At 48.9% G+C, this 25,747-nt stretch overlaps 2 protein-coding genes and 1 non-coding gene across 6 annotated transcripts in view; 2 read left to right on the top strand and 1 right to left on the bottom strand.

The window, feature by feature from the left end:
* The window catches only part of WDR48 (WD repeat domain 48), a 49,848-nt gene extending 34,226 nt beyond the window's left edge, over positions 1–15,622 (top strand). Inside the window, exons 12-20 of one of the 2 annotated variants that reach the window (XR_013361519.1) lie at positions 2,091–2,198; positions 2,732–2,828; positions 5,010–5,105; positions 7,339–7,444; positions 8,373–8,460; positions 10,823–10,899; positions 12,778–12,970; positions 13,616–13,826; positions 15,525–15,622. Coding sequence is in view for 1 of the 2 variants with exons in the window: in XM_077865737.1 (XP_077721863.1) it covers positions 2,091–2,198; positions 2,732–2,828; positions 5,010–5,105; positions 7,339–7,444; positions 8,373–8,460; positions 10,823–10,899; positions 12,778–12,970; positions 13,616–13,711 (861 nt within the window). In the remaining variant the exon portion in view is untranslated. Of the gene's footprint in view, positions 1–2,090; positions 2,199–2,731; positions 2,829–5,009; positions 5,106–7,338; positions 7,445–8,372; positions 8,461–10,822; positions 10,900–12,777; positions 12,971–13,615 lie in introns of both variants that reach the window. The other variant, XM_077865737.1, reaches the window with a different exon arrangement.
* Positions 11,083–11,186, top strand: LOC144294444 (U6 spliceosomal RNA). The gene has a single exon (XR_013361824.1). It is a non-coding gene; the product is annotated as a U6 spliceosomal RNA (small nuclear RNA).
* On the bottom strand, positions 15,623–25,723 carry GORASP1 (golgi reassembly stacking protein 1). Of its 3 annotated transcripts, none has more exons than XM_077865738.1 (9): positions 25,566–25,723; positions 22,258–22,338; positions 21,498–21,701; positions 20,192–20,278; positions 19,924–20,054; positions 19,482–19,674; positions 18,554–18,701; positions 17,925–18,074; positions 15,623–17,676 (listed from the first exon to the last, which is right to left on the bottom strand). In XM_077865738.1, exons 1-9 carry the CDS (start codon positions 25,626–25,628, stop codon positions 17,435–17,437), a joined length of 1,299 nt encoding a protein of 432 aa, XP_077721864.1. In that variant the 5' UTR covers positions 25,629–25,723; the 3' UTR covers positions 15,623–17,434. The 3 variants fall into 3 exon arrangements, with proteins under 3 accessions (XP_077721864.1, XP_077721865.1, XP_077721866.1); XM_077865739.1 differs by lacking the exon at positions 25,566–25,723 and adding an exon at positions 24,457–24,732; XM_077865740.1 differs by lacking the exon at positions 25,566–25,723 and adding an exon at positions 24,457–24,732 and having other exon boundaries at positions 22,262–22,338.
* Positions 25,724–25,747: the final 24 nt, after the last annotated feature.

Here is a 25,747-nt window from a genome sequence, read left to right as displayed (position 1 = left end):
TGGTGAGCATGGTTGGCAGAACAAGAGGCTTTATTAGTTAAGTGGAAAATTAAATTACAGCAGACTCCAAAAGTCCAATTGGTTTTTATTATGATAGAGATACACTTCTCATGGGACTAAAGACTCATGTTTGTTTCAGAGAGGGGTCCTGTGGAGACTGGGAGGAACCAGAGCAGCCCTGAGGACCTTGTCAGCAGGAACTTTGCTACTCCACTACTGCCTAGCCCTAGTTCTGCCCTGTGTCTGGGCTTCATGCTGCCCAGCACCTGATGCTCTCCAGAACAAAACAATCTAATTGGGCCAAGCTACTCTTTCAGGGTGGGCTGAATGGCTTGGGGGTCTGATATCCTCTCTTGGGCGAATTAGCCAAAGCCTTGGTAGAGTCCTGCTGTCTGAATGGGAGGCAGCTCTTAGATGGGGCACTGACATGGTCTGTTCCATAATTGACATTTTTGTGTCCCTAACAGCTTTTAGTACCTAGACACTAGACCCTGGAGTGTCAAGATCAAGTGATTGGGCATAATGGACATGACATTAAACAGAAGTAGGGAGTCAGGATTATTTAGGAACATAGGCTCAGAGTAAGATAGAGTTACATTCTGATCTTGGCTCTGCTAGCGACTAGCCAAGTGATCTCCAGAACATGCTGAACCTCTCTAAGCCCCTGTCTTTATTCCTAAAATGTGGGTGGCACCTATTATTGGTAAGGTTAAGGAGATATTCGAGAAGTATTTATTCATAGTGGCTGGCATATAATAGTTAAGAGACTGTTATACTAATGCAGGTGAGAGATCAAGTATTCATGTGGACTAGGATGGAGAAAAACCCAGAATGATGAGAAAGATATTTAGGCCTATGGTTAAGAGGGAGCTTGAATAAAAGGGAGTATAAAAGAAAGCAGCAGAGTGAGTCCCAGGTTCCTGGGTCAGATAGTTTGATAAGTAATGGCAGGGGGAGGTGGGGGGGGAGGGGGGTAGAATGTAAGAGGAAAAGTGGGTAGTTCGTAGAAGGGGACATGCTGAGAAAGACAATGAGTTTGAGTTTATGTAAATGTCTAGGTAGGTATGACGTCATGTGCCAGTAAATGAGATGGGCTGGAGAGACTGGCTCCACAGTCAGCAGCTCATTGATTATAACTGAAGTGATGGGAACATCAGAGTTTCCAAGGGATACATCTATACTCAAGAGAGAAGAAACCAGCCATCACCCTTTTAGGAACTGTTAGAAAAGAGGTGGATAATAAAAAGGGGTTGGAAAACCAAGAGCCAATGGTGGCTCAAGACCTAAGCAAGCATTTCCAGAAAGGGCTTGTAACCACAAGTTGGCACTGGCCTGCAGAGGAGAGTTCACGTCTGATTTGGAATGTAACGTACCTGGGGTTTAACCAGTAGGGAGGATAGTGTTGGGGACAGTCTTAAGGGAGTCCTAAGAGAAAAAGCCAGATAGAGTAGTGATTGGGAGGTAGGGAAGCAGTCTTTGAATGAAACTTGACTCTCGGGAGGTGGGCAGGAAGAGGCAGTAGTGAGAGAGGATATAGGGATGGGAGGATGAAGCAAAGGTCTTGTTTTGGTGTTTGGGTATTTTTGAGGTGGGAGGAATTGGAGTGTGTTCACTACTCATGGGGAGAAGCCAGGAGAGACATGAGAGGGTAGATGGTGGCACCGGGTCCCCAAGAAGTGAGGGGGTCCAGAGCAGCAATGAGGGGCACTTTTTTCCTCCTGCCAGGAAGAGTGGTAGCACAGAGTTCAGGGGATTTTGTCAAGGCTTCTCCTGTTTTGAGGAGTCCTGGGCTGAGGCAAAGTGAGGGAAGTGGCAAGGCCAAAGATTTGCTGAGATGTTGTGGGGAACTGACTTTGGAAACCCCAGAGACCCCAGGTAGCAGCAGTGTTGCAGCTGGAGATTGTATGTTTATGGTAGAAATATTAGCAAGGATTTGAAAGGCCTAAGTGGATGTCAGTGTCATCCAAGATGTTTTTAGACTCCATTTTATTTAGACACAGATGTGAAAATGTAAAATTTTGAATACCTAAGTCAGAATCAGTTCACCACTTGTTATTGATAATTATCATACTTTCTTTATTACTGTATAGGCTTGTAAAGTTGAAGATTTGGGCAAAGTGGATTTTGAAGATGAAATTAAGAAAAGATTTAAGATGGTATATGTGCCAAATTGGTTCTCAGTAGACTTAAAAACAGGGGTAAGTTAGCACCTGATATTTATACAATTTAGAATAGTTGAAAGTTTCTAATACAGTTCAAAATTAAGTATTACTAGTTATAGAGTCCTATGTTTTTAATTGTGAAAGCAGTACATTTTTCATCTTAATACTTGTAAAATGAAGTTTAAAATGCATTTTGGCGGCACCTGGGTGGCTCAGTGGTTGAGCATCTGCCTTTGGCTCAGGTCATGATCCCAAGGTCCCAGGATTGAGTCCCATATCCGGTTTCCCACAGGGAGCCTACTTTTCTCCCTGCCTATGTCTCTGCCTCTCTCTCTGTATCTTTCATGAATGAATGAATGGATGAATAAATAAATGAATGAATAAATAAATTTTTTTAAATGCCTTTTGGTATCCCAGTAAATTAAATTGTAGTTGCAGTGAATCATTTTGGGTCTCAATCTGCAGCTTAGCACTTTAATGAAATAGTACAGATAAATAGGGCCTTAAAGACTTATTTGGAGAATGTATTGAAATTCAGGAACGCCACTAACAGTTTTTTCTTTTGACAGATGTTGACTATTACTTTGGATGAGAGTGATTGTTTTGCTGCTTGGGTTTCTGCAAAAGATGCTGGCTTCAGCAGCCCTGATGGGTCAGATCCAAAATGTGAGTTTATGTGTCTTGCCTTCCCTTCCTCCTTCCAAAAAAGAAAGATGGAGTCCCACATTGGCCTCCCTGCATGGGGCCTGCTTCTCCTCCCTCTGTCTGTGTCTCTGCCTCTCTTTCTGTGTGTCTCTCATGAATAAATAAAATCTTTAAAAAAACAAAAATGGGGGGTCTTGATTTTTCTCACAATCTGTGGTTTAGCTTTAATAAACACACAATACACTTTCTGCCCTTAAGCCTTTCTGGAAATCTGTTAGGAAAACTGAAGCTAAGAAACAGTTCTGTTGTTTTTCTTTTTTTTTAAAGGAGGTATAATTGACATAACATTACGTTAGTTTCACATGTACAACATGATTTAATATTTGTATGTACTGCAAAATGATTAACTGCAAAAGTCCAGTTAATATTCGTCACCACAGTACATAGTTACACAGTTTTTTCCCTTGTGATGAGAACTTTTAAGATCTACTCTCTTAGCAACTTTCAAATATGCAGTACGGTATTATTAACTATAGTCACCCTGCTCTACATTATATCATATTTGTTTAATGGAAGTTACTTATTTGTTATAACTGGAAGTTTGTACCTTTTGACTCCCTCCATTTCCATATCCCCTGCCTCTGGCAATCAGCAATCTGTTCTCTGTATCTTTGAATTTGGTGTTTGGGTTTTGGTTTTGGTTTAAGATTCTATGTATAAGTGAGATCATACAGTATTTATCTTTCTCTGTCTCACTTCTTCCACACAGCCCTCAAGGTCTACCTAAGTTATCACAGATGGCAGGATTTTGTTCTTGTTTATAGGTGAATAGAATTCCATTGTACATACATATGTTTTTTCTTTATCCATTCATCCATTGATAAATATTGATTGTTTCCGTATCTTGGCTATCGTAAATACAGCTTCAGTGAACATGGGGGTGCATATATCTTTTCAAGTTAGTGTTTTCATTTTCTTTGGGTAAGTACCCAGAAGTAGAATTGCTAGATAATATAGCAGTTCTGTTTTTAATTTTTTGAGGAGCCTGCATACTTCGTTTCCACAGTAGTTATGCCAGTTTACATTCCCACCAACAGTGCACAAAGGTTCCCTTTTCTCCACATTTTCATGAACACTTGTTATTTTTTGTCTTTTTTGATAACAGCCATTCTAACATGTGTGAAGTGATAGCTTGTGGTTTTGATTTGCATTTCCCTGATAACTAGTGATGGTGAGCATTTTTTCATGTACTTTTTGGCCATCTGTATCTTATTTGGAAAAATATCTATTCAGATCTTCTGCCCCCCCCTTTTTTTTTTTTGAAGATTTTATTTTTTAATAGTACTCAATGTGGGGCTCAAACTAACAATCTCAAAATCAGGAGTTGCACATTCCTCTGACTGAGCCAGCCGGGTGCCCTTTCTGCCTATTTTTTATTTTTTTATTTTTTCTGCCTATTTTTTAATTGGATTGCTTGTATTTTTCCTGTTGAGCTGTATGAAGTTCTTATATATTTTGGATATTAACCCCTTACTGCCTTTTCATTTTATTGATGTTTCCTTTGCTGTGCAGGAGCTTTTTAGTTTGATATAGTCCTACTAACTTACTTTTGCTTTTGTTGTTTTTGCTTTTGGTGTCAGATCCAAACAATCATCACCAAACTCAGGAAGCTTGCTGCCAATGTTTTCTTCTAGGAGTTTTATGGTTTCAGGTCTGACATTCAAGTCGTTAATCAGTTTTGAGTTAATTTTGGTGTATTGTGAGAAGAAACTCCTAAGAGTCTATTATATTCTGTTGATTATATCTTTGGTTGGTATTATTCTGAGAATGTAGCATGTATGCATACCTGATGTCTATAAATATAGTTTTAGTGGCTCTATATGGAAATAGTTCCTTAAAGAATGTAATTCCTGTTTTTGTTTGTTCATTTTTAAATAATAGCTATATCTAACAACCAGATGGAATATGTTTGTTCCATATTATCACTGCTTTAGACCTTCTAAGATTAAAAAAAATTCTGAGATACATTTTAATAGACATGGCAAAATCTTTCAAGTCTTGCTTTTGAACATCGTTGGCATTGGGTTAAGAATTTAATATCAGGACATGTGGAAACATAACTTTTATTCCTATCTCTCTGTTTTTAGGCTAAGACTAATAACTCTTTTCCATTTCTTTTCATTTTAATTAACTCTTTTGCAGTGAACTTAGGAGGACTTTTACTCCAGGCACTCCTAGAATATTGGCCTAGAACACATGTGAATCCAATGGATGAAGAAGAAAATGAAGTAAACCATGGTTCGTATTTATATATCAGGATAATTGCTTTAAAATTACTTAGAAGTTTAAGATACCTGGGAGTGTTTATTGTTTCAAGATCATTTAAGAAACATTTAAGAAGCATTTGCTAAGTCATGACATAATAGTTGTGTGTATGCTCAGTTTATCACCCTCCTTCCCACATATCAAAGAACATCCAGTCTGTACTGAGATTCCAAGAGCATTTTCAATCAGTGAAGCTGTTCAAGAGGGATTTTTAAAAAAAACCCTACATACTCAAATGACCTTTGCCCTTAAAAGCAAGCAGCTTAGCAGCCTTCTTCCAAAGATATTTTTAAGAGTAGCTGTGGCCCTGCTAGACTTATCTCCAGAGCTAGCAAATGAGCTACAGTGAAAGCCATTTCTGTCCTTACCTAGTTATAGTTCATGTTGGCCTAAAAAATAGACATTACCAAGTCTGAAGATCTACGTGATTTTGGCTCTAAACGTTTCAAAAAATCTAATTCCAACTCAGAAGTGTCAGGATAAGTGAACAAGTATGTGTAAGAATTAATGTCACTGAGGACAGTGAAAAGCTGTGTGTGCCACAGGCAGTGACAGTAACTTTCTCTGGGCAGCAGAGAACATGTTGTGAATTTGTAAGTTTGGTTCAGTTTGATTGAAGAAGGGAAAAAACTTAAAAATTTCACAGCTCATATGTTACCCACAGCTGGTTGAAGAGTCCTTGAGTCCCACCTACTAAGGGCTTACTCTGCTGAATATTCTCTGAATTCTCTGAAGATTCTGCTGAAGATTGCCCAGTTCTGGTGGTCAACAGTGATGAGGACCTCTGGCCAGAGACTTCGTTCTGGCTGACTGATTCATCTGTAATGATTTTTGGAGTTTAAATCTCTTGTGCAAGGATGGCATACTTCTCTGCAAGCCATTCGTCTGAGTCCCTGTCAGAGAGGCCACTGACCCCCAGCTATGGTGGCTTTTCTTTTATGTCACCTGGCCCACTCCCCTCCCCATCAGAATTGTACAGTAGGCTCTGAGCCAGAGAAACTCAATGGAAAGGTCTTTCTATAGAGGCTTGAAAAAGCTAAGTTTTGATATGGGCTCTGCCATTTATCAGCTGTGTAGCTGTGGGCATGTCATTTCCAGTTCTTGGCTCATCCTTCTCTGTCTGCAACATGACAGACAGGATGCCCTCAGAGACCCAAGTAGACGATAAAGGTCAAAAACCAGTAGTATAGTCAGCATCCCCTGGCATCCAGGCTTTGGTTATTGGAGTAAGGGAAAAGTTACAGGAAATTCCAGATCATCCTTAAAATCAAACTGCCATAGTAAAGACAGAGCAGGACCCACCCACCTCCTAGCCAGATGGCTGTGTGGTAATCTGCTGTACCAGCACCATAATCATGGACTGTCCAGAGTTGTGTATATTCTACTCACTGGGCAGCTCAGGTGCTCAGAGGCCTGTGGTGTTATACGCGGGGTTGATAGAAATACATGGGTATGGACTATATCCATTAGGGAATAACATTCTGGTAGGGCTGGGAGCTCCTCAGAGAAGCAGATAGAATATTAGGTCAGAGTGAAGTGTTGGTTGTTGCTACAAGAGAGGGTCTGAAAGTGCTGTAGGGTCAGAGAGTGAGGTTGCTTCCATATTCACTAGGGATGCCTATGAACAAGGTGGCACTGGAGTGGGACTCAACCGTACTTGGTCAAAAGATTATAAAGAAAGCAGAGTGAAATGAAATCTGCAGAGAATAATAAAAAAGAGATTTTCAGTTCATTGAGGATTTTATTTTTCACCAGTACCTCTGCCATTAGTTATGGCTTCATTAAGCATAAACTTTTTTCTGGCCCAAGAAATTTTTCTGAGCTTGGTGTTCTCACACACACACACACACACACACACACACACACACATTTATAAACATTCACAAACAGGCTGTCCTAGACTTTGCTATGGCTGAAGTAGATGGTTCTCTTTTTGTTTCAAATCTCAAATATTAATCTCTTCTATTAAAATTCTCTAAAATTATGCAGTCATTTCCCATAAAGTACATCACAAGTTGCTTTACTTCTTATTCTGTGTAGAAATTTAACTTTGATTTGTTTTTTTGTCATTATTTGACTGGCTGATTTATCAGACTTTTAAGTTTTAAAAAGTTTGCAGTATTCGAAGCCTGTGGAAACAAAATATCTAGAATCCGTGTTTTTAGCACTAGTTCTAAATACTGACACAATCTGCATCTTTTCCTAGTAAATGGGGAGCAGGAGAACCGGGTACAGAAGGGAAATGGATATTTTCAAGTGCCCCCCCATACCCCGGTGATCTTTGGTGAAGCTGGAGGACGCACACTGTTCAGGTATGGATAAAGAAGGCTAGAGACCCTGCCTAAGAAATCATCCCATTTGCTGAGAATACTGATTCAAACATGGTAACTTGCTCTAGGGATATGAGGGATTTGGAAGCTTTTCCATCTCCATGAGATATTTATGTGTCTGGTGCTATTAGACCACATTCTAATTGAGAGCTGAGCCTCTCATGTTAAACTTAGGTCGATACTTTGCTTTAAGGCAGCTTCTCTGGTGGTTTCTATAGGAAGCTGTCACTTTCTCTCACTTAGCCAATGTAACTGCTAGGGTCAAGGAATCCCCAGAAGTCCCTGCTCATAGAACAGCATCAGAGTAGATAACTTCCCTCAGGCTGGGCCATATGTGCTCAACGAACCTAAGGTGCCCAACCTTAGGTGTGAGGCCATCCTTTGTGAGGCCCCGCCAGGAAGCTGGCCTAGAGCTTCAGCTAGGTTGCCAGCAAGGCCCTGGTGGAATCACAGGGGAGAGCTCACTAGAGGCTTCTGTAGAGCCAGAAATAAAAAAAAAAATGCTCGTCTTGCCCTTAAGCTCAGAATTCTCTTCCTTTATGGTGGTTTCCTGAGAGTGTGATGACTAAAACTGACCCCTATGATGTGTGGAGGCCAGTACCATGGACTGTAGCCCTGGCAGGGGATGTTTCTTGAATGCTTTGCCTACAGTCAGTGTTCCTGTCGTCACCTGAGGACTCAGAGAAGCAGCTCTAGTATATATGTGGCCTCAGAATGTGGGGGCCTGAGTGTTAGACCCTGCTCCCCCTCTTAGGCAGTGAGTCATTCTGCCTGGGTGCACTTCATTTTCTCAGCTGTCAAGTGGGGGTTATCCCAAATGAACTCTAGGGCCCCTCCCTGTAATATTTGCTGACAGTGGTTTGTCATTTGTGCTTCTTGTGTCACTGACTACCTGACGGGTTATGTTTAGGCTGCTCTGCCGAGACTCCGGGGGTGAGACTGAGTCGATGCTTCTTAATGAGACGGTGCCACAATGGGTAATTGACATCACTGTGGATGTAAGTGTCCTCCACTGCTGCTCTGCCCTTTTGTTCTGTCCAAATCATGAAGGAAATTAAGAGCAGCTTTAGACTGTACAGTCTTACTTAGTAAAATCTAGGCTGCCAAGTGGAGTCCTCCTCTGCTTCCCTGCCATCCCAAGGTTGCAGAAGAAGTACTGGTAATTAGTTATGAATCTGTTTATATCTTTGTTGGATTTAGTTAAACACGTAACATGTGCTTATTAAAGAAAATAATAAATGAATAAAGTGAAACTCCCATCACTTTCCCAGTCATTCCTCTCTTCCACTCATTCCTGTCCTTCTCCCTAGCGGGGATAATTAGTCCTAGTTCAGGGCATAATCTTCAGGGCTTTTTTCTGTGTGTTCATAAGCAGATATTACTAGGGTTTGTGTGTACATACACAGTTCATTATTTTGCACAAGATCTGTTCTACATACTGTTCTGCAACTTGGTTTAGTTTTGTTTTTCATTTAAAAATATATCTTGGACATCTTTTTATGTCTGTACATATGGGTCATTCCTCTTTAATGACTACATAGTATGAATTTGTATAAATGTACCATAATTTATTTAATTGGTCTCCTATTGATGGACATTAAGGTTGTTTCCAATGTTTTCTATTACAAACAATGCTTCAGTGAACATCCTTGTACATGTATCTTCATGTGCTTTTTAGTATAAATTCCTAGAAGTGGAATTGCTGGATCAAAGGGTATGCATGTTTTAAATTTTGATAGATACTACCAAGTTGCTTCCGACAAAAGCTATAGCAGCATTTCCTCTCACCAACGCTGTATGAGTGCCCATTTCTTCTACACTCTCACTGATGCTGGGTACTTAGAAACTTTACTAAAAGATGACAAAAATCTTATTTTAATGTGGGGTGTTGTTTTTTCATGTGTAGTGAGGTTAAGCATCTTTTCACATTGGCCATTTGTATTTCTTCTGTGAGTTGCCTTGTTTTCTGTTTTTCACTCATTTTTCTTTTGGGTAATTTATGTTTCTTACTGATTTGTAGGATTTTTGTCATATTGAATATTAACCCTTTGACTATTATCTGTGTCTCTCAATTGAAGTTTTACTTGGTTCATGGCTGGTGTCTTTTTCCAAGCAAAAAGTTTGAATTTTTATGTAATCAGAGGATGTTTTATAGCTCTGAGTTTCATGTCTTGCTTGGGTATTTCCTGATCCAAAGTAGCAAAAATGTATTCTTCTCTAGTACATCTGTGATCATTGTGTATGTCTAGATCTGTAATCTATTAGAATTTATTCTGTTTGGTGTGAAGTAGGATGCTGACTTTTCCAAATAGATAGCCAGCGTGCCAAAACAAGTTTTTGGAATAATCTGTCCTTTTTCTACTAATTTGAAATGCTATCTTTATCATATACTAAATTTCTATATACACATGGGTCTGTTTCTAGACTGTCTTATGTGCTGTTGACCTGTTTTATATATTTCTAAAGCCATATGAAAAGAGATTTAATCTCTAGAACTTTGAGAAAATTTGTTTTCTGTCCCTGATAGACCTCCAAGAACTTAAAGCCAGTGTGACACCTGATGGATATTCTGTGCTCCTCTCTAAGTCCGAGTTCCCCATAAAACCACTACTTCCTTTGAGTGTGAAAGTCACCTCGGATGCATTGCTGACTTTAGGCCTGTGGCTTATTCCTGAGAGGAGACATCCAGACAGGTTATGACATGGAGACTCGGAAGGAACTAATACCCAGAGAAAAGATGACCAGTTAATTTTATCCTTCATCTAAGGATGTGGTTTACGTCATGGTAGACATCTTCTTGGTGGTTGGCTGAAGTTTCCACTCTTGCTTAAAACCTCAGACCTGATGGCAGAGGGGAAATAAAGTAGGAGGACCTGAGTGGCCTTTTCGACTGGATGATGGGCCTCACCAGCATAGAGTATATGGTTTTGCTCAAAGGTGAATGTTGCAGGTTTTTCTCAAGACACTGAACTTTTTTGTTTGCGCCCTTAGGTATCAGCTTCAATGTTTTAATGTAGAATTGAGATTTTTATTTCTACAGCTTTAAGAGTTAGAATAAAATTTGTTTTCCTTTCATATCTTGAACTGTTATTTGAGAAGAGCCATCCTGCAGTTCATATTGCCACTGACATATCATTTGTCTCACATATCTTTTATTACAAAACTACATGTGATACTTTTCTGATATATTTCGTTACAGCTGACTTGGATAATTTGATAGCTTACTATAAGTCTCCTAGAAAGTCAGTTTTAATTGTAAAATAACTATTAACTTGCAAATCATGTTTTTCTATTGACATCATTTTCCTTCATCAGCTAATAGCAATGATCATACCTTTCTTTTTACTTTTAATATTTCAGAAAAATATGCCCAAATTCAACAAAATTCCTTTCTACCTCCAACCTCATGCATCTTCAGGAGCAAAAACTCTAAAAAAGTAAGTAGTTGTCGTGTCATGTGATGCCTTGATCTGATTATTACCAGAGCTTTCTTATTCTTTATAATTGCTTTTATAGTAAAAGAGATTGAAAGCTAGTTTTGTAATATTGAAAGTACCATTTACCAGGGACCTCCTGTGGTAGGCCACAGATGTTCAAAAAAGTAAGACTGTTTCTTTCTTCTGCTCACTTCAGCAGCACATATACTAAAATTGGAACAATACAGAGAAGATAAGATTAGCATGGCCCCTGTGCAAGGATGATATGACATTAGTTTCTGTCTCTTGCTACAGCATACTTTAGGACACAATCTGTGTATAAGAACTGCTTTTATGGATACTTAGGGAATGGTGAGATTAGAGGAAAGAAATGAATTGTGGGCTAGAGCTTTCCAGAAAGCCTTTAAAGACCTGGAATTTGAGCTGGCCATGTAGGGATGGATGGAATTTCCAGAGAGAGGTATTCCAGGTCCAGGAAATGGTTTGATTGGGGATGTGGAAGTGGTAGCATGCACAAGATCCTGAAAATGTGCAAGGACTGAAGTGGTAGCATGCACAAGATCCTGAAAATGTACAAGGACTGGTGCTATAGCAGAGGTTGCAAGGGTTGCCAGAAGTGGAAAAGGAAATTCGAGGGGTCCTAGATATATATTCGAGCAAGTCAAATCACCCTCTATTAGGGAAATTTCCAAACATACAAAAAAGAGATGAGGAGCATGAACCCTCCCACCCATCATCCTATCAAACAGCTCCACAGAGCTTTCGACACATGGCTTAACCCATGCTTCATCTCTACCTCTACCTCACCTCCCTTCCACCCACCTACATACACACAGACACACACACCCTGGATTATTTTAAAGCAAGTCCTAGATAGCACTTCAACTAGATTAATAACTGAAGTTTAAAATGGCTTTCAGAGTTTGAGCCTGAGCTACTTAGGTTGGCCTTTTTTTTTTTTTTTTTTAAGATTTTATTTATTTATTCATGAAAGACAGAGAGAGAGAGAGGCAGAGACACAAGCAGAGGGAGAAGCAGGCTCCATGCAGGGAGCTTTACGTGGGACTCGATACTGGGTCTCCAGTATCACACCCTGGGCTGAAGGCAGCGCTAAACCACTGAGCCACCTGGGCTGCCTGGGTTGGCCATTTATAACTGACGTCAGCGATGCAGGAGAAGTAGGTTTGGGGGTGAGGAAGTTGATGAATCTAGTTTGGGACACGTCAATAGAGTTTGAGGTGCCTGTGGGATGTCCATCTGGAGATACCCAGCCAGCTATTGAGCTTGTGGCCTAGAGTTCAGGCAGGAGGTCTTGGTTGTAGGGCTGAGAGCTGCAGGAAAAATGTGCACCTAGGGCACTGGAACCTTATAAACACTGAGGGCTGCCTTCCCTCCCAGGAACATTTAGTTTGCCCATGCTGTAGGAACGTCTTTAAGGGAATAAAACCCAGGAGGCTCTTTTTGATGTGTATGTAAATTTTAAGAACATGTATTTAATCTCACACATAATCTGTGTCTTAGGGAAATCCTGGAAATGTGCTGGCAATTCTAAGATTAGATTTAAGGCAATGACTAAAAACATTTCTTGGTTTATGTTTCTGTGCTTTAATCTTTATCAAATGTGAACACCAGGAGCACCTGGGTGGCTCAGGGCGTGATCCTGGGGTCCTGGGATCAAGTCCTGCTTTGGGCTACCCTGGGGAGCCTGCTTCTCCCTCTGCCTATGTCTCTGCCTCTCTCTCGGGTTTTTCATGAATAAATAAATAAAATCTTAAAAAAAAAATAGAAAAACAAACCACTCAAATATGAACACCAAAGAATATGTAAGAGACAATATCCAGTGATTTCCTGATGGCACAGTCTGCCCTTGCTTTTTAGAGATAGACTCTCTGCTAGTGACATGCTCCAAGTCCGGAAAGTAATGGAACATGTTTATGAAAAAATCATCAACTTGGATAACGAGTCACAAACCACCAGCTCTTCTAATAATGAAAAACCAGGCGAACAGGAAAAAGAAGAGGATATTGCTGTGTTGGCAGAAGAGAAAATTGAACTTTTGTGCCAGGACCAGGTAAATGCACTTGAGGACCATAGCCCCGTTTTTTCTAGTGCCAGTGCTTAGAAAATTACATGTAGTGTGATTATGGTTCCCACATCTATTACCCGTAGGGGTGCTTCTGCTTTTGGGGAGGGCTCTAAGGAATACTGGGTCTCTCCCACCTATTGGTGAGGCCCCTTCTGGAGGAACTCCGCAGCCCACCCTAAAGTTTCTATTTACCCCAGGGAGATTCTTGGGAAAAGGACATGGAGATTTAAATACACACACAGATGGTGAAGGTACTGGTGGCTTTTCTTTTACCCTGATAAGAAAAAGACACATGATCACCTTGATTGCAGAGCAGTATCTGCTGTGTTGAAGTGGAGGTGGATGGAGCAATGGGGGAGCAGTTTTAAATAAAGGTGCACTTCCCTGTGAGGCATTTCCTCAGAGGAATGGCTGAGGTTGGGATTTCTGGCCTAGTTGCACAAGTCACATGTCTCTCAGCATCCGGGTTCATGTCTGCCTGCATGGGAGCTGTGTTGGCAAGAGCAGGCACCAGGTGTGGGCGAGGGGAGGACAGGTTGGATCACCAGTGTCCCTGAGTTCACAGTAAAGGTCTTGGATATTACAAAGTAGAGGCTTTGACATTTTTATTCTTTATCTTTTGCTGTTCAGGTTTTGGATCCAAACATGGACCTCCGAACAGTGAAGCACTTCATATGGAAGAGTGGTGGCGACCTCACCCTCCATTACCGACAGAAATCCACGTGAAGTGTGGGCGAGTGCTCCTGGGTATTCGTTTATTGACCTTCCTCTCTGGCCCCAAGAGTAGTCCTAGGAAGCCCACCGAGCCCCAATGGGAGCAAGACTTCTAATGGCTGATTTGGTATGGACCGAGATTCTCTTTCAGTTGAAGTGACTAATTGAGATGTAAAATAGAAACCAGTCTCCATGTGTAGATTAAGCTGTCCCCAGGGAGGCAGAGAGTGCGAGCAGAAGACCCCCCCCCCCCAAGGCGGACATGTCTTGCGAGATATACAGAGAACAGACGACAGGCCAGCACAGACTGGGTTTCTTCCTTTTCTTTCAAAGGACCTTATCTTTGTTAGCACTTGTTAGAGACACATAGGTAGAGCCACATCTGTCACTGTGTTTTGACTTCAAACCCACACGCTCTGGAGCTTTTCTAAACGAGTACATTCCATTCATGCAGCACCTATGAAGGCTTTTTCCAAGTCGGCCATGAAAAACAGACAAGTTGTTCTCACATTTAAGACAGTTATTTTTAATAGGAATATGCTATTGTACAATTCAAAACCCAGCCCATTTCGTAATAAATTATCCTTGTTGGGCTTGTTTTAATATTGCATCTCAGATGCATTCTTTTAGGAAAACGTGTAGAAATTCTGGGAGCCGGACCGTAGCACTTGGACCGCCAGATGGGAGTATGCCCAGCAGCACCCAGGGATGCTGCACCCCCCAGTGCTCCCAGCTGTGTGGCCACCACAGGCAGGTGCAGTGCTTTCCCTGCTCCACTGTGTCCTGGTTTGTGTATGGGCCAAAACAGGTGACACCACAGCTTTTGCTCTGGGTGAGCAGTGTGACACCATCAAAACTCAAGACCATGAGGACATGCAAGCTTCATTCAAATGCTACCTAAAATGTACGGTGTCCAAGAACAAGCATATCCTAGTGGGTTAATTTGATATTCACATCCAGAAATATACATACTTCTTTCTCCAGAGTTTTATATGCAGGTGTTTGCCGTGGTACCTGTATCCAGAGTTCTTTTCATTGTTCTTTGTAACAGTCTAAAGCTTTCATAGAATCATTTGAGTCTTGTACAGAATATAACTTATTGGGTATAAACACTTCAACTTTTGGCAGAAAAAAAAATACTTCGGGTTCTCCCCAAGGTCACTTGTATTCAGAACAGAACAGTGCTCCAGCCCCATAAAACCATGTAAGACAAGCCTCCTGTATGAAGCCAGAAGCACAAGTGCCTTCAGAGGGCAGTTTATTCCAGTCCAGTTGCCTCTCCAGCTTAGTGTGTGTGGTCGGTCTCCACACAGCAGGGACTGGGGAAGGGGGTGGGAGGAAGGTGTTGTCTTTTCTACATCTTCACAGGTTCAGCTGGAGGCAGCTGATGGGCCTGGGTCCAGACTTACTGAGATATTCTTACCCGCACAACCATAGAGACAGGGTTCCCTCACTGCTGGTCAGCCTCCTTTGGAAAGTGGACTGGTCACTTTGAAGAAGTGAGCAAAGACACGCCACGTTTCCAATGAGTCGTTCTCCCTTAGAGAGTAGCCGGCTTCTTTTTTATCAATTCTTTCTATCTGTTGAATACAACAGTGTGCTTTTGGTGCACATTTTTTAGCAATAGTTATGAATTAATGGTAAAACAAACCCCCAACTCACTTATCAGCCCTCCACTGGGTTTGCAGGAGGGGCCCTTGGACTAACAGAATGGGTTTTGCTGGGCCATTTCGTCCCGTTTGCCGAGCCGTGAGGGGCATCTATGCTCCCTTCCTGTCACAGATCTGACCCTCAGCATGCTTTTACTTTTTTTTTTTCCTTCCAGTCAAACCAGTAAGTTTCCAGAGAATTTGAGTCTGCAATGCCAAAAGGGTAAAAATCTGTATTTCACAGTTGTATAAAATAAAGGCTTTAGTTACAATATTTCAGTGTAGTACACATTTATTTCTTAATCACTTGTCATTTTCCTTCATAGCAGGTTACAGAGAAACGTCTGGTTCCATGTTTATCCTGGCAATAATTAGAGTCAGTACCCACTGTATCCCCCTGTGTAGGGTGGGGAGTGTGTAAAAGGAGGGAAGGAAGAGCCAGCATCCTAGGGCGAGGGGGACCTTGGGCCAGGCTGCCAGGCTGCAGTTCACGAAGCTGGCCTCCGGCTAGTCCTGTGGAGGTTGTCTTCTACTTCCTGGATTCCTCCAGGCAGATACTGGGCTCCCAGACAATTCAAGAAACAAGCTCCAGCCCCGGTTTCAGACACAATGGCTCCCTGTTCTGCAGGCGTATCAGCTGCTCTGGTAGGCTCAACAAGGGCTGCCTTTAAAAGCAGTGGCAGTGCTAGAAATCTTTAGTGTTTGCTTATTGGGGGCCCTCCCTACATATACTTGGTCTGTGCCCCCCAGAGCAGACAGTCCTTGTCCTATGGGCCTAACAACTCTGAATGCCCTGTTAAGTGCACACATTACAGATCAAGCGGCAGAGGCGGAACTTTTAACTGGGTAGCAACTAGAAGACCAGGCCAGAGGCAGCTTTCATGGCAACCAGCATGTGGGAAGGTGAGGGGAGGTGGAGCTGTTCCTGCATGGAGCCCTCCTCTTCCTTCATAAACCAGGTAGGGCCGAAGACCTGGCCTGGTCTCAGCCTCTCGGGGCACCTGTGGTGGAGGGAACAGCCTCCTCCCATACTGTGGGAAAGACTAGAATGGCTTCTAGTCCCAGGCCCCTCATTCCCCCTTTGGGTGGGAGCTATGTATAAAGAGCTATGTATAAAGTCAGGACCAGCTTTGAGAGTCTACTCAGGATGGTGAACTTAAATTTGCCATTTTTATTCACCACTGGGACTGACCAGATGCCCTTTATGTTTAGAAGAGATGGTTGTCTTAATTAAGTTTGGGAGCCAAAAGAAGTCACCACTAGGGATATGGGGTCCTGTGGGGTGGAGGCCCTGGGGAAGAACATTGTAGTCCAAGAACAAGTGAGTCTTTGCTGAAGGGCCTAAATTTCCAGCCCATCTCTCCAGAGAGGTGGACAAGCTTACTGCTTCTCTCCAGCTGGGATGGTGCAGGTCACCCTGAGCCAACTGTGGAGTGTAGCACAGAGATGAGAGCACATGACAGGACAGTCACGGGGGTTTCAGGGGTCCCCAGGGCAGGGGGTTGCCTTCCAGCACACACACGGCTAGCTGAGCTGTACGAGATTGAAGGCAAGCCCTATGAAATGTCAGGCAAACACTCCAACCTATTCCCTGCTCCTCCGCTCCATGTGCACACCTGACCCTGTGTGGACCCTGCTGTCTCCAGGGCGGCCAGAGTGACCAGAGCAGGAGCACTGGACTTCAAGCTATGCGGCCAAAAGATGCCCTTCCTCCAGGCCCACGCTGCCTCCTCCTACCCCCTGAAGCTCTCTGCACCACCCAAGCAGCAGAATCCTTTCCTCTCCTACCCCAGCTCCTGCAAAACTTCATCTGGGCACTGCTCCCAGCCCCCCACTGCCCCAAGATTCCCCAAAGCCAGGACCATCAGGCAGAATTAATGCTGGGAGGTCATTCGTGGACACCAGGAGGGTCTATGTGGACACACAAGCCCTCCCCTGCAGAAGTCCCTGCACATCCGGGGAGCCACTGCCTAGGAAGCTGTATGTGCTGGGCCGGGATCAGGGAGGGACTGGGCTGCATAGTGTAGCCTAAGCTGCTTCCCCACATCTAGGCCTCATGAGATGCCATCAGGGGCCTCAACACAGCCTACGGCTGGGCCTGGCTGGCTGCCCCCTTAGCCTCTGCCCCGAAATCTGGACTCTCTGTGCTTGCCGGCTCCTCCTCAGCCTGTGCTTCGAGCAGCTCAGCAGACAGCCCATCTTCTGGTGAGGCTGCAAAGGTGAGGCTGTCAGGAAGGGTTAGCTGAGGCAGGTGGTCTGGCTGGGCCTGGATGCCTGGGCTGTCCGGGAAGGAGACCTCAAACTCTGATCCAGACCATGTGGCCTCACCTGAAACATACAGGGGGTTGCTGAGGAGGCCTGCAGAACCCCAGGCCACCCTGGCCTGAGGCAGCCACCACTAACCCCCCACTGCCACCCCAGGTCCTGATGGGGAACGGGAGCTCTAGTGTCCGGATACTTTGACGTGACTGTATTTCACCGAAACGCCAGCCTCCCACCCGGCTGAGAAATTCAGGGCAGCCTTGCCATTAATCCAGGGTCTTCCTGGAAAGCTTCTACAGGTGAGGGCCACTCACCACCACGCTCGTGAGAACCACTGCTGGAGACGTCCTCAGGCCCGGAGGCTGAGAGAGCTGTGGAGGTCAGCTCTGTGGAAGAGGGCAGACTGGGCCAGACACTGGCATTGCTGCTGTCCAAGAGGGAGATACCCGACACGTCCAGGAAGCCTAGGGGAAGGGTGCACGTCTTCACCAGCACAAAACCCTCACTGCTGGAAGGCCGGTACCCTGGGCTCACTGAGCCCCGTTCCTGGGACACCTGGCCCAGCCTCAAACTGTAATCTCAGCCTGTGGGGGTGCCTCCGCCAACCCCAAAGAGGTCCCCACTGCCTGCTGCTGAGGAAAGAAAGGTGTCTAGGGTTGGGCCTCATGGGAATAGCACAGTGGCAGAGGGCCCATACCCTGCTCTGTTCCCACTATGCTGCATCACCTCAGGCAGGCCACTTCTCTTCCGTGGACTCCAGTCCCCAGATCTGCACAGTGGACTGGCTCCTCTGCAGCCGTCTGGGCCATACAAGCTAGGAGGGGTCAGCTGGGCTGAGGAAGGTGTTGGGACTGCCACTGAAGCCTCCCCCTAAACCCGGGGCCCACTTCAGCACCGGCGTGGCAGGGTCCTCAGCCTCGTCTCCAGAGCCCACTCTCACTACCTGGGTCCATGACGCGCTGCACTGGAGGTGGAGGCTGAAGAGTCTCCATGGGACATGGAAGTCCCCCAAGGTCTGGAGCGCCGAGGCTGGGACTCCCAGGCTCAGAAAGCTGTCCCTCCATGGAGGAGCCGGGCGCCTGCAGCAGGGCCTAGGGGGCCCGGGGAGAAGGAGGGAACAGTGCAGGGGCAGCCGGGACAGAGTCCGACCTAACCCCTGGCCCACGCTTGCCATGGAAATACCGCACTGCCCGAAGGAGCACACAGCCTTGGTGGTCTGCCCCTTCCCCTCCAGGGAATCACGGGCCCCTCCTGCAGTACTGACAAGGAGGGAGAGCGCTTCCTGCTCTGCTGAGGAGCCCCAGGGGCCCCCTTGGCTGGGCCCCTCCAATGACCCAGAAGAGACGGCCTTCCCCGAACTCCAGCATGCCTGGGGAGCAATCGTCGCATGCCTCCTAGTCCAGACCCCAGGCACCAGGCCAGTGTGTCATGGCACTCAGGTGACTTTTTCAACAGGCAGGAAGGCAGGTCTGGCATTCCCCTACAGAGCTGGCCCACCAGCCCAGCGGGGGGGCTCTAGATGCCCAGCCTCTGGCCCAATGTTACCAGACTCACCAAGGCACGGCACAAGGCTCTGCCCACCCACGCCTCAGTTTCCTACTCATGAAAGGAAAATGACAACTAGTGCCTTGTCATCACCCTCACCTCCAGACCCAAGTGGCAGGGGAACTAAAGTGGGCTTCACTGTCCTGGGGCAGGGGGTGGGCAACCACCTACTTCCATTGGGTCCCAGAAACAAGAAAAGGCCTCCCAAGGGCTCTGCAAATGGGCCCCTGGTGACAGCGACCTCGAGTCCTCTCCCCAGGTGGCAGGCCCCTTTGCCCATATGCAGTTCCCCCTCTTCTCCCCACTGGCAGATGCTGCCCACATACCTCCATGTAGTCACCCTGCCCGGAGCCTCTTTCTGGGCCAGGAGGGGCAGGAGAGTCCTGGGGTGTGGGTCTGGCTGGTGGGATATCAGGTGGCAGGTCATCAGGTGGCGGGGTACCAGGTGGCTTCTTGTGGTGGCTGGAAGGCTGGGTTGGGATCCGGTGCAGATACCCATAGCCGATACCACACCCTAGACTGCCAAAGTCCAGAAACATTCAATCCAGGGGGTTGTCTCACAGCCCTTCCAAGGCCTGCCAACCCCACCCACTACTGGAAGTGAGGGGCAGGAAAGGGTGCCTCCTGGACCAGTGGTCAACCTCAGGATCCCTGGACCCAGAGCCCAGCCTCCACCCCCACCGTGGGACTCTGGGGGTCCATGTCCAGTGGCCAGGTCCAGCCAGAGTCCCGGGCCCCCACCCTGCAGCCCTCCGACTGAGGAAGTACCTGCCCTCTCCACCCCAGGCTGCGTTGGGAGTTACAGTCACCTCCCGGCAGGAGTCGGACTCGGAGTTGTAAACCATCAGCTTCAAGGGCTTCCCCTCGTGGGACTCGATGAGTGTAAAGAAGTCCTCGGACTACAACAAAGCCAGCGCCTGAGTCCCGCTCCCGGCACTGGAATTGGATGCCTCAACACGAGGCCCTCCTCAAGGACAGCAACCATCTCCACACCCTACCCAGGGGGCCTGGGGAGGGCAAATCAAAGGTTGCTCACCTCCTGGAGGATCTGATCTGAACCAACCACATAGTCTGTGTAGGGGCACAGGCCAGCCAGTGAGGCAGGTGAAGAGGGTTCCACGTCCTGGAGAAAGAATCACCAACTACCTACCTATCTTGCTCCTCCAGGTGGGGAGGCAAGGGTGGGTGGCGGGGAGGATGGAGGAGGCTGCCTCTCCAGGTACTGAGTAGGGCACTTGTCATCTGTCTCCAGGCCAGGACCTCCTACTCTGCTCCCTCACCTCCAGACCTCCCCCAGGTGCAGGGCCTGCCCAGCAGAGGGCAGCACCACGGCACTGCTCACAGCCCTGAGCTCTGGAATCTGACCCGGTAGACCTCTAGCTGGAGTCCTGGACTCCACCAACCTCTAACTGGGACTAGGGACAAATACTTAACCCCATAGTGTCTGTTTCATGATTAGAAGTAGGATATGCAGTACTTCCTCGTAGGGTTGCCGGGATTACAAATAGAATATAGGAGAAGAATGAAAATCACACGGTGGCCCACAGTAAGCGCCCAACCGCAGTGCCGTTACTGCTGCAGGTATGTGGCTGAAGACCCTGCGTAGGGGCTGGACGTGGGGGCAGCGAGCAGAACTGGGTACAAGGAACGCTTCCTCCTTTGGGAAACTACCACTCCCAATCTCCCTGAGAAATGTCAAGGGATTTGAATCATCACCCCCACTGCACTCATGGACAAACTGAGGTAGGCTGAGAGGTGGAGAAGTCTCCTATGAGAAGTCAGTGAGCAACAGAGACTAGAAATCAAGTCGGTCCATTCCCGGCTCAGAGCACCCTCCTTCCACCAAGCCTTGGGACCAAGCATTCAAGATTGTGGGCACCATCAATTAATGTACATCTCGTGTGTGTGTGTGTGTGTGTGTGTGTGTGAACAGACACTAATGGCAACACTTGTGCAACTCAGTCGCTTGAGATTCATGAAGACCCAGCCCCCAGGCACTAGCCCAAGGCCCAGAAGGGCTCTCAGGGGACCCACCAGAAAAGACTCAATACTGGTCTACTATAGAGTATTCCAGAAAAGACACAATTCCTAAAGACTAGCAGCAGCAGCCTTCTGGCAGTACAAGCACCCCTCCAGCAGATGCTATCCTACCTCCCAAAACAAGAAACCAAGGTTTAGAGGGTGAGAAGGTGCCCAAAGTCACCTGGCTAACAAGCAGGGTACACGGTTCAGGTGATGATGGGCAGCCTTCAGGGACCTCCCAGTTGCTCCCACACCCTACTCTTACCCCCTGCCTCCTGCCTCCCCCCTGCTCAGGCACCACCTCCCCGGCGCCCACTCACCAGCACATGCCACACGTGCTCGCTTGCCCTGCGGAAGCTGCAGAAGCGCACGCTGGCTCCCAGCAGGCCCTGGCCACCCCACATGTTGCTGGGTACCACCTCCACCTCGCGCAGCTTCATGGTCTTCATATTGAACACCTCCAGCTTCACAGGCTTCTCCACATTGGCCTTCAGCAGAGCCTTCAGTGTGTCATTCTCCTTGTTCTGTGGGGGCAGCGGGGCTGACTCCAAGGCTCCCCGCCCACACCCCGGGTTGGGGCCCCTCAGACAAGTCTGGGTCTGAGAGACAAGGCAGGGCCTCCGTGGCCAGCTGCCCAGCAGGGTCTGGTGTGGGCATGGGCCAGGGTAGGGGTCTGGGGCTGTGACCACCGCAACCCCTACCATCCCTAAGCCCCACTAACCCCGCCTCCCTCAGCCCCCTGGAAATATGACAAAGAGCCTCCTTGGTCCAGAGCACTGTGGGGCTGCGCCTCACTGAAATGCCCCTTGGCCACCCTGATACCTCTCATGCCCTGAGAGGCAGGCCCCTTAAACCTGGTGGCTGGCTCCAAGAGTCCTCTCACTGCCCAGACACCTCAGAAAGGTCAGGAGCAGGGCAGGGCCCCAATCAGGCTGAGCACAGGCCTAAGAGAGATGGGCTAGGCCTCCCTCCAGAAGGAGAGGGAGGGAGGAGCAGGGTGGGGCCTGCTGTGGGACAGGAGACACAGACAGACACACACACACACACAAGCAAGGCAGACACAGCATGGGGGAGCCTCACCAGCCTCGAGTGCCCGATGGTGACGATGAAATCAAAGTAGGGCTCCAGGCCCGCTTGCTGGGCTGGCGAGTTCTCCTGCACCTGTCTCACAGAGGAGGCCACAGTCACTGCACCAACCTCATGACACCCCGAGAGACCCCCAGCCCCCGATTCCAGAGACCAGCCATCACCACTTCCCGTGTCCCAGCAAGGACGCGGGCACTACACTGACTGCCCTAGGCAGGTCACACGTGGCCACTGTCAAGGTAATTCCACCCTCTCTTGCTACCTTCCTGGGCACAGACATTCCTCTGTAGGAAACGGCTCTTGTCTGATCTTGCTTCCTGAGCTGCCTCAGAGGAGGAGAGCCCAGGGCAGCCCGGGGGGCTTCTAGTAGGCCACACAGGCACAGGGGAGCCTAGGCCTGTGGGGAAGCTCGGGGCGTGGGGAAGCCAGAAGGTTTACCAGAAAGGGTTAGATGTGGGCAGGAAGGGAGGGCCCCAGAACAGAAGGAACCAGGGCTGCGCTCAGAAAGACAGAGGGTAGGCAGTCTGTGGCCAGATCCCAAGGGGCCCCAGAGCCTGTGGTAACAGATCCAGGCTCAGTTGGGCGGGCGTGGGAGCTGAGGAGTGTGGCTGAGGGCAGCAGCCCTACCGGCAGGGATGCCTGAGCAGGGAGCCTGTGAGAGGGAGCCTCACAGGGAGCAGGGCCGGATCCCTGCCTCACAGCCTGGTGTCCACTCCCAGCCCGAGAGTGCCTCCTGCCCAAATCCAGGAACTCCCTGCCATCTCCAAAAACACAGCAACCAGGCCTCCCAGCTGGGGTGGAAATCCCTCTCAAAGGCCCCATTTACGGAGCCTCACTCGAACAATGCAGTCTTTATCCCCAGCCAGACCCTGCGGTGGGCCCCACACCCTCAGGCCTTTGGCTGTGAGCACTTGATATCCTGCTGGTCAGGCCTCAGCCCAGAGGACACGGGGCTCACGTGGCCTCAGGTTCTGGATGCTTCCACAATAGGAAGGCCCTGCGGCTTCTGCCGCCCACCACCCACCTGCCTGTAGTCTTGGGAGTCCCCAAGCCGAAGGAGAGCTCCCCTGCTCAGAGCCCTGGGACCAAGGCAGACTCGCCCCTGGAATTAGGCCTCCCTTCTGGCCATGTCACCGCCAACTGACACAAGCCCCCTGCTTGCCACTCCCGGAAGCTGCTGTGGCTTCCAATGACAGCCCAGAAACTGACTTCAGCCCAACTGGCCTGCGACAGGGGAGCTCTGAGCCCTGCCACATCCCTTCATGGGACAGCTGGAACAAGGCGTTTTCTTGAAAGCCATAGGACAGTTACTCAGGGACAGCCTGCTCAGGACCACTTCCATGCCACTAGGCCTCCCTCTGGGAGGGTCCCTGCTCCTGAGGCCGATGCCACCCAGCCAGCGGTCAGCTGCCCTCTGTCATTATGGAGGCCCAGAGGCTCAGGCCTCCAATCCCCCAGCCCTCTCCCCACCCTCTGCCATGACCCGTCCTCTCTGGCTGTACCCCACTGCCCTTGCCCTGGGCCTTGCCATCACCCACTATGGCTCTAGCACAGAAATAACCTATGTGGCTGCCACCGCCCCCCACTGCCTCCCCAACAAGTGCTGCCCACTGTCCAGCTCTCTCCTGGGGGCTCCCATCACCCCCACCCCCACAGCCCCACAATGCCTGCTGCTTTCATAACACTTTCCGCTGTGCTCCCCCATCAGGGAAGCTAGTGTAATTAAAGTGACAACAGCTGACACTTGCTGAGGATTGACTCGGTGCCAGGGGACTGCGCTACCCTGCATTTAGCCCTTGTACTAATACTTCGGAGAAGTACTCCATTAGTCAGAAATCTGACCTCAGGAAGTCCAACCCAGAGCCTGCTCTGTTCCGCTGCCCTGTAAGGACCATCTCCCGGGGAACCTCCACGCCTCTAATCTCAGGGAGGGCCTGGTGCATAGTGAGAACGCCAGTATTTATAGAAGGCTGCACACGTGTTCTTCAGTGTTTAAAAAAAAAAAGGGGGGGGGGATCCCTGGGTGGCTCAGCGGTTTGCCGCCTGCCTTTGGACCAGGGTGCGATGCTGGAGACCCTGGATCGAGTCCCACGTCGGGCTCCCGGTGCATGGAGCCTGCGTCTCCCTCTGCCTGTGTCTCTGTGTCTCTCATGAATAAATAGATAAAATCTTAAAAAAAAAAAAAATGGGTACCTGGTTGGCTCAGCAGTTGAGCATCTGCCTTGGGCTCAGGTTGTGATCCCGGGGTCCTGGGATCGAGTCCCACACCGGGCTCCCCACAGAGAACCTGCTTCTCCCTCCGCCTATGTCTCTGCCCCTCTTGGGGTCTCTCATGAATAAATAAATAAAAGCCTTAAAAATTTTTAGTAGGTAATGTCAACTTCCACGAAAATGCCCCGAGGCCCCACACAGTCTGGCCTGTGCCCCCTGCGGGCCGCCCGTGACTGCACAGCAGCCTCCTCTCGGGCTCCTCCTCCACCGCCAGCGCCACCCGCTCAGCGCCCGCCCCGCTGGAAGGCTCCGCCCGCAGGTGCTCGCACTGCCCCCCGCACTGCCCCCCGCACTGCCCCCCGCACCGATCCCCGCACCGATCCCCGCGCCACGTCTCCGCGCGCCCCGCCTGTCCCTGCCCGCAGCACCGCGAGCGCCTCGAGACGCGGGACGCTGGGTCCCGGGCAGGCCCGTCTCCGGCGCCCACAGCGCCCACAGCGCCTGCCAGGGCGGCGCGCGCAGGTCCCCGGCGCTGCGGACGAGGCCGCGCGCCTCCTCCCGCCAAGCCCTCGGGTCCTCGGCTTCCCGCCCTCCCTGCGGAGCTGCCCCGGACGCCCACCCGACAGCCCGCCCTCGGCCCGGTCCAGCGCCGGGCACGGAGCTCCGACAGCCCCCTCGGCCGCGCCCCGCCCCGCCCCGCCCCGCCGCGCCCAGGCCTCCCGCGGCTCCCGCGGCTCCCCCGGCCACGTCTCCCCGCGGGTTTCCGCCGGTCGCTCCCGTGCCCCCGCGGCACCCTCCCGGCTCCGCCCCCCCCCCGGACCCAAGGGCGGCGGCTGGGGTCTCGGCCTCGCAGGCTCATCCCGGGAGCCCTCAGACGACCTAAGCGCAGCAGGCAGTCCGGGCTGGCCGCGGTGCGCTCCTCCCCGCCAGGGCCATCCCGGGGGCCGCCCCACCGGGCCCGAGGCGGGGCGGGGGCGGCAGGGAGCCGCGGCGCACGCTCGAGGCCGAGACCCCGGAGCCGGCCATCAGGCGAACCCTCGGGGCCGCGCGGGCGCCCCGCCAAGGTCGCCGGCGCCGCGGGGCTGACTCACCCCGTGCAGGTGGAAGCCCTCGGCGCCGCCCGGGGACTGCTCGGCGCTGGCGCCCAGGCCCATGGCGGCGGCGCCCGGGTCCCGGACGGCTGGGCCCTCCCTCCCCGCGGCCCGAGCCGGCGCCACCAGCGCGCATCGCCCTCTCGGCGCTCGACTGCCAGCGCCTTGTCACGTGGGCGCCG

This window comes from Canis aureus, chromosome 22 (assembly GCF_053574225.1).
Source record: "Canis aureus isolate CA01 chromosome 22, VMU_Caureus_v.1.0, whole genome shotgun sequence".
Taxonomy (NCBI): domain Eukaryota; kingdom Metazoa; phylum Chordata; class Mammalia; order Carnivora; family Canidae; genus Canis; species Canis aureus.
Note: the sequence above shows the minus strand (reverse complement) of the source record. Positions and strands in the feature narration are given on the sequence as shown.